Source organism: Culex pipiens, chromosome 2 (genome assembly GCF_016801865.2).
Source record: "Culex pipiens pallens isolate TS chromosome 2, TS_CPP_V2, whole genome shotgun sequence".
In the NCBI taxonomy this organism is placed as follows: Eukaryota; Metazoa; Arthropoda; class Insecta; order Diptera; family Culicidae; genus Culex; species Culex pipiens.
In genome coordinates this window covers 14582492-14595527 of record NC_068938.1, presented here as the reverse complement: position 1 = coordinate 14595527, position 13036 = coordinate 14582492, and the positions used below count along the sequence as shown (strand labels likewise).

The following is a 13036-nucleotide window of genomic DNA, read 5'->3' as shown; positions in this document are numbered from 1 at the left end:
CTGTTCGACAAGTAGTTGAAGAAAATGTAGCGTGTGTTTGTTAAATAAAAGCCGTTTTTTTCTCGAGCGACACAAATAGAGAGTTCTTAGTACGGTTCCTCCAGCTTGGAGCCGATTCCCTGGCCAAACATGGTGGCGCCCTGTTCGTTCTCATCGAATCCGGGCAGGGCCTTGCAGCGTTCCAGCCAGGCACTCACGTTGGCCAATCCGCTTACGTCGGCGCCCAATTTCTGGAAGAAGAAGGTAATTCAAAGTTAAATTTTCACTCATTCATCACTCCAACTGTAATTCTCTCTCGCTTACCTCCAGTGACGACACGCTCGCCAGCAGGCACAAATCGGCCACGGTGCAGTCCTCCCCGGTGACCCAGTCCTGTCCCTCGAGGAATCCGTTCAGCGTGGACAGCGCCTCCCCAATGGCGTCCTTGCGCTCCTGCGGAATGCTCTTGGCACCGGCGCGCATAACTGGGCCGATGGCGGCGAATGCCCGCGCAAACAGCACCGTCGAGTCAAAGTACAGCATCCGGTTGATGAGGCCACGCTTGCGGGGATCGCTCGGGTAGAGCGCGCTGTCCGGCCGGTGCTGCTCGACGAGGTAGGTCGCGATCGCCTTCGACTCCCACAGGACGTAGTCATCGTCGACGAGCGTCGGGACGGTGTGCTGCGGGTTGATCTTGAGAAAGTCCTCGGTCATGTGCTCGCCAGCCATCAGGTTCAGGATCTTAACCTGAGTACAAAGAACAAAGCAAAACGAAACATTACGGTTACCTTCGGCATGCAGGTCAATCGCTTTTATCGACGCGTGCCTTCCCCCCTCGAGAGGGTGAAATAATTACGGAAAATCAATAACTGGTGGCCACAGCCCGAAGGAATCGGACTCTCACGGGGCTGAATAATTGATTGCGTGATGGGTCAATTTTTCCAACCCACGCCACGACACGCGGCATAACTTTGGAAGGACACGCCGGAAGGGAGGGGGAGTTGAGTTTAGTTTAGACCACCCTTTTTTGTCGCAATGTACGGGACAGCTGTTTCTGGTTCTCATTAGAATGTGTTACGTTGCGAGGTGTAAGAGTTGAAGGCGACAAGCCGCCACTTAGGTATCAATTTGATACATCTTGGTGGTGCGCGCACGCAACACGCAACCATACTTAATGTTTACTTTTTTATTTGGTTAGATTTGGTTTAATGGTGATGAATGGTGTGCGCGTTTTGGTTGGCCGGTAAACCTTGCTTAACTGCGGTACTAGGGTCAAACAATTGAAGTCCTTGAATCGCATCTTTACGTGTTTTTTTTTTTTTTTTTTTTTTTGCCTTCCTCACTTTACTGAGGAAAGGCTATAAAATCACTCGAAAAACGAACTTTTTAGTTAGACCGCCTAGACCTACCTTCATTTGTACATATCGACTCAGAATCACTAGCTGAGCAAATGTCTGTGTGTTTGGCTGTATGTAGACATGTGTACCAAATCAATGTCACTGGAATATCTCGTCACAGGCTCAACCGATTTTGGCCGGAATGATTTTAATCGATCCATCTTAACGTCCCCTAAGTTGCTATTTAAATTCATGCAGTTTTATCATGTATTTAAAAAGTTATGTTAAAAAAACTGTTTCATATTAAATTAAAATTGTGGTAAAAAGGGTGGTTTTTTCATGAAACCCTCACATGTTATATATTTTTAGAAAGCATATGAGAAGACCTTTCTTGTGGATTAAGAATTTTCAAGATCTGACTTACCTATCTAAAATTACAAGCAGTTTAAAAAATGGTCTGAATTTACATAACCTCAAATAGTCCCGTCTGATCGCCACGAAAAAAGCCTTGTAGAGGGACGCCATTTTCCTGAAAGGCGGTGTCTGTATAATCTTGACAAAAAGTCTGTAGGAAGTCTGTTTTTTTACTCGTCACTAATTTTTATTAGGACCTCTTAGGTGCTGCGATCACGTTAGGGGAGATCCATGAACTTTTAGGGACACTTTAGGGGATTGTAATCACTCTATAAATGAGAGGAAGGCACCAACCACCTAAAGGTGGATTAAGTTACGTTTTTTTTTGTCAGATTGTATTATATCAAGCAAACGAAGGTTTTAAGCCAACTCACAAAGCAGTAGCTCCACCCCTCTTTGATTTTCGTGAAACTATTCTCAAGCTAAATAAAAAAAAAAAAACTTAAGAAAGCTCACGACTGAGTTTTACAGGTTGAAATCTTGTCAAAAATAGCTAAAATCATTACTTTGCTTCAACAACTGTGCGTAAAATTCTGTGATCAATCGAGGTTGGTGGAAACAAACCCCTCATGTATAAACATCAAAAATTGTGTTTTTTATACTCTTCAACTTTGTTGTAAATTGTTACACTCCCTTAGAATTATCCTTGAAAATTGAGTGTTTTCGAAAAATACGCTAATTTGTGAAAATGTTAGTGTTAATTAAATAAAGAGAAATTGCAGTGAATTATGAAAGTAATTTCGAAAAAATACGGTATTTGTGAAAATTTTAGTGTTTTCAAAAAAAAAAATCTTGATTGAAAATGCATAACAAATTTTGTTTTGATACCCATATTGCAAATTTTTATAATTAATACTTAAGAAAAAATACGGTATTTTGTGAACAAATGTGTGTTTCTATGCTTTGAAACATTAATTATCAAAAAGTGTTATGGTTATTCTCCCTGGAGATGGTTTCGGATTATGGTTGAATCTCGGATGAGTTTTCAAAAAGCCGTAAGAGCCACCTTGACCTCTTACTTTATTTCCGGGTGTTCGATGAGATCGAACGCACACTACTACAAAACCAAAACTGCGCTACCTTTGAATTGTATTCTTTGCTTTCTTTTTGCGCACCCCTTGTTTTTAGAATAAACCGCTCATTGTCTAGCTCGTAACCGTACGATTCGCACGCGTCTTTCATTCCGGCCAAAATCGAAGGAAAAATCGACCTTAAAATACAGTCCACTAGATCAACCTACATAAAATTCTGGTCCTTCTGTGCCGAATGAAGTGGTGAACCGGTAAACGTTACGGGAAAAGTGGATTTTCGACGGAAAATCGCGAAAATGAGCATTCGGTTCGGCGAAAGTGTCGGTCGAGTGTAGCGGCGCCATCTTGCATTCGCCAGAGCCCGCTTCAGTGAAAACGAACAAAAAGATCAGTGTTCCCAGCATGGAAAACGATGCACCAGCCTCGCGCTCGGGAAACTGAAGAACAAAAGGAAGAAAAGAAGACGTTCTACAGCCCCATCAGGGAGCAGATTTTGGAGCACAAGCGAAAAGAGCAGAAAAGGAAGATGGAAGAAAAAGTGAAAGCTCTCGTCCGTCAGCGAGGGGCAGTGAAGTCGAAATTGACGCGCATCAGCACGGCTTTGGTCGACGTAGTGGAGGGAAGGCAAAATCCTAACCTCAAAAACATTCCGTTTTTGCGTCAAAACTCTAAAAATGTGGACGCTTGTTATCGCGAGTACAACACCATCCAAAATGAAATTGTCGCGTTGCCCCTCTCTGACGATGCGAGAACGGAACAAGAGAACCGTTACATCGAGTTCGAGCACCTGTACAACGAGGTCAGCATCAAGCTGGAGACCTTGTTGGAAACCGCCGTCAAACGGGAGCAGCGCCTGCCGTTGGCGTCGGCGAATCAGCTCGTCCCGGCGAATGCGGCTGCCGCTGCTTTCCAGCCGCCGCCGTTGAGTGTTCCGCTTCCGAGTTTTGATGGAAACTACGAGAATTGGAAGTCCTTCAAGTGTATGTTCACGACGATCATGGCGCGCTACCAGACGGAGTCCCCGGCAATCAAACTCTATCACCTCAAGGATTGTATGAAGGGAAAGGCGATGGGGTTCATCGATGAGGAGACCATTAAAAACAATGATTATGATGCTGCCTGGGCCAGTCTGGAGGAGAGATTCGAGGACAACCGCCTCATCATCGATAAACACATCGAGGCGCTCTTCAACCTACCCAAGATCACCAAGGAGAGTGCCGAAGAACTCCGGAAGCTACTGGATACGTGCACCAAGAACGTCAACGCCCTCAAGAATTTGGACCTTCCAGTCGTGGGACTAGGAGAACAGATGCTGCTCAACGTTCTGTCTGCCAAGATGGACAAAGATACCAGGAAGACCTGGGAGACTCGCCAGAAAGCTGGTCAGCTTCCAGCGTACGCAGCGACGATCGCATTTCTCAAGGAACGCTGCAAGATTCTGGAGAAGATCGAGGTCAACACGAAGTCAAACTCGGAAGCGACGAAGCCATCCCGTGCGGTGGCTAGAAGCAACACGTTGGTGTCAACGACGGAGCAAAAGTGTGCAGTGTGTAAAAGTGACCACGAGTTGTGGAAGTGTGATCAGTTCAAGAACTACAGTGCCAAAGAAAAGTACAGTGTTTTGAGAAAAAGTGGTTCCTGCTACAACTGCCTACAGCGCGGACACCGCCTCAGCGAGTGTTCATCGAGTTCCTGCCAGAAGTGTGGCAAACGCCACCACACTCTGCTGCACGTCGGAGACAAGAAGCCGGCAGATCCGTCGTCCAAGAACGAAGAAGCGGATTTGTGCCGGTCGAAAGAGCCGCAGGTTCGGACGGAACAGGCAACTGGTTCTAGCAGCACCCGATCGGAGCCGACCGCAACGCTTTGTGCCCAGGTCGAGAGATCCGCGAACGTCACGCTCCTGTCAACTGCCGTCGTCCTGGCCTACGGCAGTGGAGGCGTCAGCTATCCGTGCAGAGTCCTCCTAGACTCAGCGTCCCAAACGCACTTCGTGACTGAGCAGTTCGCAAAATTACTCGCTCTCGAAAGACAACCCGCCAGTTTCCTCGTCAGCGGATTGAACGGTTCGGACACGCGCATTCGATCCAAGATCGAAGTCCGTATCGAGTCACGAGTCAACGAATTCAGCTTGGCACTCGAGACGCTCATCGCACCGAAGATCACCGGGGAACTACCGTCCTACTCAATCGACGTTCGCAACTGGCCGCTCCCGCCAGGGACTGAACTCGCGGACCCTGCGTTCTTCAAGCGTAACAAAATCGACATGCTGATCGGTGCGGATGTTTTCTGGGACCTCATCAAGAGCGAGCAAATCGAGATGGGGCCGAACTTGCCAACGCTGCGTGACACGAAACTTGGCTGGATCGTCGGAGGATCTGTGTCCAGTGCAAGTCCAGCGAAACTTCGAACCCTCTGCACGGTTACTGAGGATGACCGCCTCAGCGACATCCTCAAGCAGTTCTGGACGATCGAAGGCAGCGACGAGCTGCTGGCCCCCGGACCCGGCGACACGGCATCGAATGCCGAATGTCTTGAGCATTTTCGCCGTACTCACCAGAGGGACGGCGAAGGACGATACATCGTCAGACTTCCGTTCAACGAGCGGAAGAACCAGTTGGGCGATTCGAAGCAGATGGCCATGAAACGCTTCCTGACCGTCGAGCGGCGACTCGACAGAGAACCGGAACTCAAACAACAGTACGCCGCATTCATGCATGAATACGAGAACCTGGGCCACATGCGTGAGGTCCGCACGGAAGATGCAGACAACGGTGGACCGGCGTACTATCTCCCGCACCACTGTGTCATCAAACCGACAAGCACGACGACCAAGCTGCGGGTGGTGTTCGATGGCTCCGCCAGGACCACGTCCGGCGTCTCACTAAACGATGCCCTGATGACCGGACCGACCGTCCAAAACGATCTGATGGCGATACTCCTGAACTTCCGGTGCTACCGGTTCGCGCTCACCCTGGACATCCCAAAAATGTATCGCCAAGTGAGGATCAACCCCGACGACGCACGATTTCAGCGAGTGTTTTGGAGAGACGACAAGAACCAGCCGCTGAAGATCTTCGATTTGCTGACCGTAACGTACGGTCTCGCCTCGTCACCGTTCCAAGCGACGATGACCCTGAACCAGCTCGCCGACGACCACGGAGCAGAATTTCCACGCGCTGCCGCTGTGTTACAAAGCTCTTGCTACATCGACGACGTTTTGACGGGTGCGCAGTCTCTGGACGACGCACTTCAACTGCAACGAGAGATCGTCGGGTTGCTGCGATGCGGTGGATTCGCCGCACACAAGTGGTGCTCAAACGCGCCCTCGATTCTGGAAGCCATTCCGGAAGCACAACAAGGAGCCAAACTGAACGTTGCTGAGCTCGATTTGAACGCCCTCGTAAAAACACTCGGAGTTGCCTGGCAACCGGCGAGCGACACGTTCTCTTTCGACGTGGTGGATTTCGAGCCAGCTAGCAACGAGCGACTCACTAGGCGGAAGGTCGCCAGCCAGGTTGCTAAGATCTTCGACCCGCTAGGGTTCATCGGGCCGGTCCTGACCGCGGCCAAATTGATCCTGCGCGGAGTGGGGTCTCTCAAGACGGACTGGGACGAACTCGTTCCCCCGAACATGGGTCGACAATGGCAGTCATTCCGGCGTGAGCTGCCGGTTCTGAAGAAACTCCGCCTGCCGAGGTGGATTCTCTACAAGGAGATGCAGTTCGTGGAGCTGCACGGGTACTGCGACGCGTCGGACCAAGCCTACGGCGCCTGCATCTACACTAGGTTGACTCGACTGGACGGATCAACCGTCATGAAGCTGGTATGCAGCAAGTCGAGATTGCTCCCCAAGGCCACCAAGAAGAAGAAAGAGATTTCAACACCGCGCGGCGAACTGCTGGCGGCGCTACTGCTCGCCCGTTTGGTAACCAAGGTGCTGTCGTCGACAAGTACGACGTTCGCTTCAGTCAACCTGTGGAGCGACTCCCAAATCGTACTCAGCTGGATTCGAAAGCCGCCGCAACATCTGCAGTTGTTTGTGGCCAATCGAGTAGCAGAAATTCAGCGAATGACTGGAGCTTTTCGCTGGGGCTACATTTGCACTGACTCCAATCCTGCTGATTTGATCTCCCGGGGCACAACTCCGAACAAGCTGCTGAAGAGCCCCATCTGGTGGGATGGCCCGCCTACAGTGCCGACGACAACTGACGCCGGACCGATGATTCCCGATGAAAGACTCCCAGAACTGAAATCAGCGGTTGCGCTCGCTTTGACAGCTGTTGAACGATTGAAAGCCTTCGACGACGTGAGCGACTTCTTCAAGCTGCGGCGCGCCATGGCCTACGTCGCTCGATTTGCAGAATTCATCGTTTCAAAGCGCAAGAAGGTGACCAAGGGGTGGCTCACTGGTAAGGAGATAAAGCGTGCGGAAGGAATTATCGTGAAGCTGGTTCAAGCCGAGGCGTTCCACACCGAGATTGCTGCATTACTGGACGACAAGAGAGCACGGCACCGGCTGTGCGGACTCAACCCGTTCCTCGACGTCGATGGCCTCCTGCGGGTCGGCGGGCGCATCAAACACGCCTTCATCCCGTACGACAGTCGCCATCAGATGGTGTTGCCGGCCAAGCATCCGGTAACCGAGCTCCTCATTCGGCACCTGCACGAGGAGAACTTGCACCTCGGCCAACGGGGACTTCTCGCCGTCGTCAGACAGAGGTTCTGGCCGCTCAATGTGAAGACGACGATCAGGAAGGTGGTCCGCAGCTGCATCACCTGTTTCCGGGTCAACCCAACGAAGACGTCGCAGCTGATGGGGGATTTGCCCTCATACCGAGTCCAGCCAGCACCAACGTTCGCCAGAACCGGAATCGATTTTGCTGGCCCGTTCTGGATCAAATCCAACGCTGCTGTGAGGAAACCAACGATAACGAAGGGATACGTTTGTCTCTTCGTTTGCCTGTGTACAAGAGCTATCCACCTAGAACTTGTATCAAACCTTTCGTCCGACGCCTTCCTCGCTGCGCTGCGGCGCATGGCGAGCCGTCGTGGCGTGCCCAGCACCATTCTCTCGGACAACGGAACCAACCTGGTTGGTGGCAACAACGAACTTGAAGAGTTGGCTCGTCTCTTCCAGAATGAGCTACACCAGAAGAACCTGGACAGTTTCTGCAGCAGCAAGAACATCGAGTGGCGATTCATCCCTCCCCGCAGCCCACACTTTGGAGGAATTTGGGAGGCTGGGGTGAAGTCGATGAAATACCACCTCAAGCGGATCGTTGGAGAGCGCCGACTCACCTTCGAAGAACTTTACACGACACTCACCCAAATCGAAGCAGTGCTCAACTCGCGGCCGTTAACGCAATCGTCTGACGACCCGAACGACTTTACTGCCATCACCCCGGCCCACTTTTTGATTGGGAGAGAGTTACAAGCAATTCCGGAACCGTCGTACCTCGCCCTGAAGGAATCCACGCTGTCCAGGTGGCAACTGGTCCAGACGCTGCAACAACATTTCTGGAAGAGGTGGACGAAGGAGTACCTTCCAGAATTGCAGAACCGCCAAAAGTGGTACAAGAAAACGACGATCAAACCGGGTGCCCTGGTGCTGATCATCGACCGCAACACGCCACCGATGCAGTGGCCTCTCGCTCGGATTGTGGCGCTGCATCCGGGAAAGGACAACGTGACAAGAGTCGTGACGCTGAGGACGCCCAAGGGAGAGCTGAAGCGTGCAGTGCACGAGATTTGTCTTCTACCGTTGGACCAGGAGGTCCAGCCGGAGGAGCGACCGGAGGAGCAGCTGGCGAAGAATTGAAATGGTTCATTTCAACGCCCGGGGAGAATGTTCGATGAGATCGAACGCACACTACTACAAAACCAAAACTGCGCTACCTTTGAATTGTATTCTTTGCTTTCTTTTTGCGCACCCCTTGTTTTTAGAATAAACCGCTCATTGTCTAGCTCGTAACCGTACGATTCGCACGCGTCTTTCATTCCGGCCAAAATCGAAGGAAAAATCGACCTTAAAATACAGTCCACTAGATCAACCTACACCGGGTTTTCTTCAAATTGAAACAAAATTGCATTTTTGTTTAGTTCAGGGCACTTGAAGGACGTGTAGATGAACAATCTCAAGCATTTTCGTAATTAGTTTTTCGTAAGTAGGTCGAATACCGATGAAAAAGAGCTTTATTTACCAATGGCTCTTACGTCCTTTTGAAAACTAATCCGAGGAATCGACCATTGTTGCGAAACGAGGATCTACTGGAGTTTTGACGATCAAATAGAGCCTAATATTTCAAAAGGACACACAGGTGTGAACAGGATAGTGTCTCTTTCACTCAAATGATATTTTACATTAGGTATGATAGGGATACACTCTTGTTTGCAAAGCTTGTGTGCCCTAATGAAATGGAAGGCACGAAATAGTCGTCTTAACAACGAGTGTTCAACTTGTGAATATAAACGTTTCATTAATGTTTATTGTTTTTGGAAGCAGCCAGACAGGTTTAAAAACTAGGTAAAGAAATGTTTGGCTTTGTAATTAAAATTTCGGGGATTTGAGATTCAAGTTACCTTCCGACAGTTTAGTTGAGGTTGATTCAAGTTAGTTAGTTTTCCCAGAAAAAAAGGCCTCAAGATTTATGTTTCCTTGACAAGTTAGTTTTCATCTTTAATTTTCCAGTAAATTTATTTGATTTCCTTTAAATTTGAAATACATCAAAGGTTCCTTTTGTATAAATCTCAAATTAGTTTTTGATTGAATCATAATTTCATATTTCCTTTATTCAGTTTTAAAGTTAGATTAACGTAACTGCTCAAGTCATCTACCTTACTACCCTCACCTACACTAATTTTCTTTCACTTTCCCCCTCCCGATCCCCTATATCTTCCGGTGGTGTTTATTTGTATGCAATACTAGTTCGGCCACTACCCTTTTTTCCACAAGAAACCGGACTTGGACTGACTTGAGGCCGCTTCCCCCTCCTTGCTCCGTAAAACGAAAACGAAAAAGAAAACGAAAAATCACGTTCCGCGAAATATCAGTGAAATTTGGTGTTTTAAAATTAAGGTCCCGTGAAATTGGCTATTTTTGAGTGTGGAAATAAACTAAGCCTAGATACTACATATTAATTTCCCTTTCCAATCTTATCTACTTTCACTGGCTTGATACTTTCTAAAACTGTGAAAACTTTTTCAAAATTCGTTGTGTCGCAAGTAAACGTGGGTACCTATTACTAAATAACTTTGTCAAATTATTCATGTGAATCCAAGGTTTTCAACGATTTGCCTGAGCAAACAAAGATCAATTTACAAGCCTGCGCCCATCCCAAAAACCGCGAAACCAATCAAATCTCCACCAAATCACCACTCTTCCCCAAACCCTTCTTGTTATTCTTCACATTTTATGATGATGATCCCTCGAAAAATGATTCAGCAAACCTGCCGTTTCATCATGACTTGGCACAATTTCGAGACTTCCTCTTTGGAGGGGTTTTTTTTTTGCACATTTCATTAACACTTGGCGGTCGAAATTTTTTCGCATACCTCAACATCCAGTCCGAGATTGCGGGCCACCAGCAGGGCCGACCGGGACGGCGGGGACATTGGGAAGTGGTACAACACAATAGGGGCCATTCTGAACTACTCGTTAAGCTTCACTTGGTTATCACAAAACTATTCGATTCGGGAGATGATCACACACAAATTACACTTGTTGTTCACCGGTCAATCGACTAACTCGCACTAGAGCCCGACCGGTGCTGGGCCGACAGTTTTATAGTTGGCCTTCGTCGTCGTCGTCGTCGTCGCCACCTGGGAAGAAGCAAAGGTGAGAAGAGATCATTTAGTTTTGGAAACGCCACTGCTAGGCGACCACGCCACGATAGTTTCACGATGACGTCACTTTACTGAAATGAACACTTGGCGCGTCTAATAATGATGAGAAGAGCAACACGTGGCGATAGAGTTGGAAGGTGGCGATGTCTCCCTCCAGGAAGGGAAGGTATTGAAGAGATTTGAAGACTCATGCTGACATTGAACGAATAGACTACGAACCCGGTTTGGTTATGTTGTGTTTGGCGTTTTTGCTTTTGTCATATCAGTGAGAAATGGTAAATATCGAAACGAACGGAATGATCCTTTTACTGGTTTTCGGCGCGTAATTAGGGTACAGCGATGCAAGAAGTAAGGAATAACTATGCGGTATCGTACTTAATGGCGGTTACAAAAGAGACAGATTAGGTAAATTGAAGCATTTTTTTTTTGTAGAGTGAATCAATCATACTATCTAGTAATAATGTGTTATTTAATGATATTTAGTAATGTTAAGCCGTATCTGGATTTGTTTATTGTAAATACCTCAAATCTAATTTTAACACATTTTTCTATTTAGAAAAATAAATAACTTTAATTTTGAGAAACTAAAAGATTAGCTGATCTATATATCTAATCTTCAAAATCTTTTATAAAATTTTAAAATAAATGTTCAATAAGCTATTTTGAGTCATTGGTTCACCCATACAAGCCTCCATACAATTTTGGCAGCTGTCCATACAAAAATGGTACGTAAATATTCAAACAGCTGTAACTTTTGAGTCAATTTTCTGATCAATTTGGTATCTTCGGCAAAGTTGTAGGTATTGATGAGGACTATTGAGAAAAAAATTAGTACACGGAAAAAAAATTGTTGCCGAGCAATTCCATGTCAAATAGGGAATCGGTTGTACCCGACCCTCTCCGATTTCAATGAAACTTTGTAGACATGTTATCCTAGGCCTATAAAAGCCATTTTTGTGTATATGGAGCCAGTTACACTCGATAATGACATTTGAGAAGGGCTTAAGTGTTTTAAATATTTTTGTGTTTCGTAATTTAAATATTGCTGTATCTCGAAGCCGTTGCATCGTATCAAAAAGTGGTCGAAGACAAACTTGTAGGAAATTTGACGGGCTTTCCGAAAAAATACACTGAAAGAAAAAAAACACGCCACTTTTATGAGATTTTTCGATTTTTAAGTTAAAAAGTCAAATTTGAAGGTGAGCCCACGATTTCTTTTCGTTCAAATTTTTTGTGAAAATAGCCTAAGATGTTACAAAAAGACTCACAAAAAATGCAGGATGGAGCAACTCACCTAAAAAAATACAAAAATCATTTACTGAAACTGTTTTTTTCAAAAGTGCTCTAAACGTCAAAATTTTCAAAAACCGAACACGAGAGTCGATTCTCCAGACAATTTTACTTAGATCTTCATATTGCCCGTCAAATTTCCTACAATTTTGTCTTTGACCACTTTTTGCAATATTTAAATTAGGCCGATGCAAATATTTAAAAAAGTTTTTGTCCCTCGGCCCTGGCCAAGGTCAAGGGGGGGGCAAAAAAATAAAAAATATAAAAATTTTTATAACAAGCCATAGTCTTCACATTTAAATGAAAAAAGTGTTTTTAAATGCATTTTACACTAGTTCAGTTGTTTTGCAATCATTAGTTTTCAAAAAATCTAAAATCTGACAAAAACAAAAATTGTATCGAAAAAAAGATTCTGCATCGAAAATTTTCAAAAAATCTTAAGATTTTTTAATAAACCCAAACATGCTAAAAATGATTTTAAACGCAGGAGAATGTATTTTAATTTGATTTCAGTTGGTTGCACTTGAATTTTCATTGAAATTTTGAAGTTTATTGTAAAATTTTTTTTTTTTGCCCCCTGATTTTTCGGGCCAATTTTGAAGGGGGGGGTGACAAAAACTTTTAAAAATATTTGTACCAGCCTTACGAAACACAAAAATATTTAAAACACTTACGCCCTTCTCAAATGTCATTATCGAGTGTAACTGGCTCCATATACACAAAAATGGCTTTTATAGGCCTAGGATAACATGTCTACAAAGTTTCATTGAAATCGGAGAGGGTCGAGAAAAAAGTACCCACAAAATTCCTGTTTTGGGCTGGAATTGCTCTGCCGATTTTTTATAAACTTTTTTTTCACTAAAACTCAATTTTCCAAAATAAGTATTTTTTATTTTCGAGATTCTTTGATATGTTTTAGGGGACAAAAACCCGAAACTTTTGAGCCGTAGAGAAGTATAGTCAAAAAATCTGCCGCAGAGTTATGAATTTTTGAAACAATAGTGATTTTTGGAAAAAATCGAAATTTCATACAAAAAAAAAATTACTCGATTTTTAAATGTAAAATTTGCAATCGAAAAGTATTTTACCGATTTTTCGATAAAGGGGCTCCGTTTTCAAGATATAGCACCCAAAAGTATG

At 45.7% G+C, this 13036-nt stretch overlaps 1 protein-coding gene across 1 annotated transcript; it reads right to left on the bottom strand.

The window, feature by feature from the left end:
* Positions 1 to 70: 70 nt before the first annotated feature.
* Positions 71 to 10529, bottom strand: LOC120413900 (glutathione S-transferase 1-1-like). Its single transcript, XM_039574877.2, has 3 exons — positions 10316 to 10529; positions 304 to 726; positions 71 to 230 (listed from the first exon to the last, which is right to left on the bottom strand). The coding sequence occupies exons 1-3, from the start codon at positions 10403 to 10405 to the stop codon at positions 87 to 89; spliced, it is 657 nt and encodes a 218-aa protein (XP_039430811.1). The 5' UTR covers positions 10406 to 10529; the 3' UTR covers positions 71 to 86.
* Between the last annotated feature and the right edge of the window lie 2507 nt (positions 10530 to 13036).

Excerpts from the sequence above, each read along its gene's own strand:
- LOC120413900 (XM_039574877.2), bottom strand. The coding sequence starts at position 10,405 with ATGGCCCCTATTGTGTTGTACCACTTCCCAATGTCCCCGCCGTCCCGG. Across the intron at positions 727-10,315 it reads ATCTCGGACTGGATGTTGAG|GTTAAGATCCTGAACCTGAT; the intron begins GTATGCGAAAAA and ends CTTTGTACTCAG. Across the intron at positions 231-303 it reads CGAGCGTGTCGTCACTGGAG|AAATTGGGCGCCGACGTAAG; the intron begins GTAAGCGAGAGA and ends TTCTTCTTCCAG.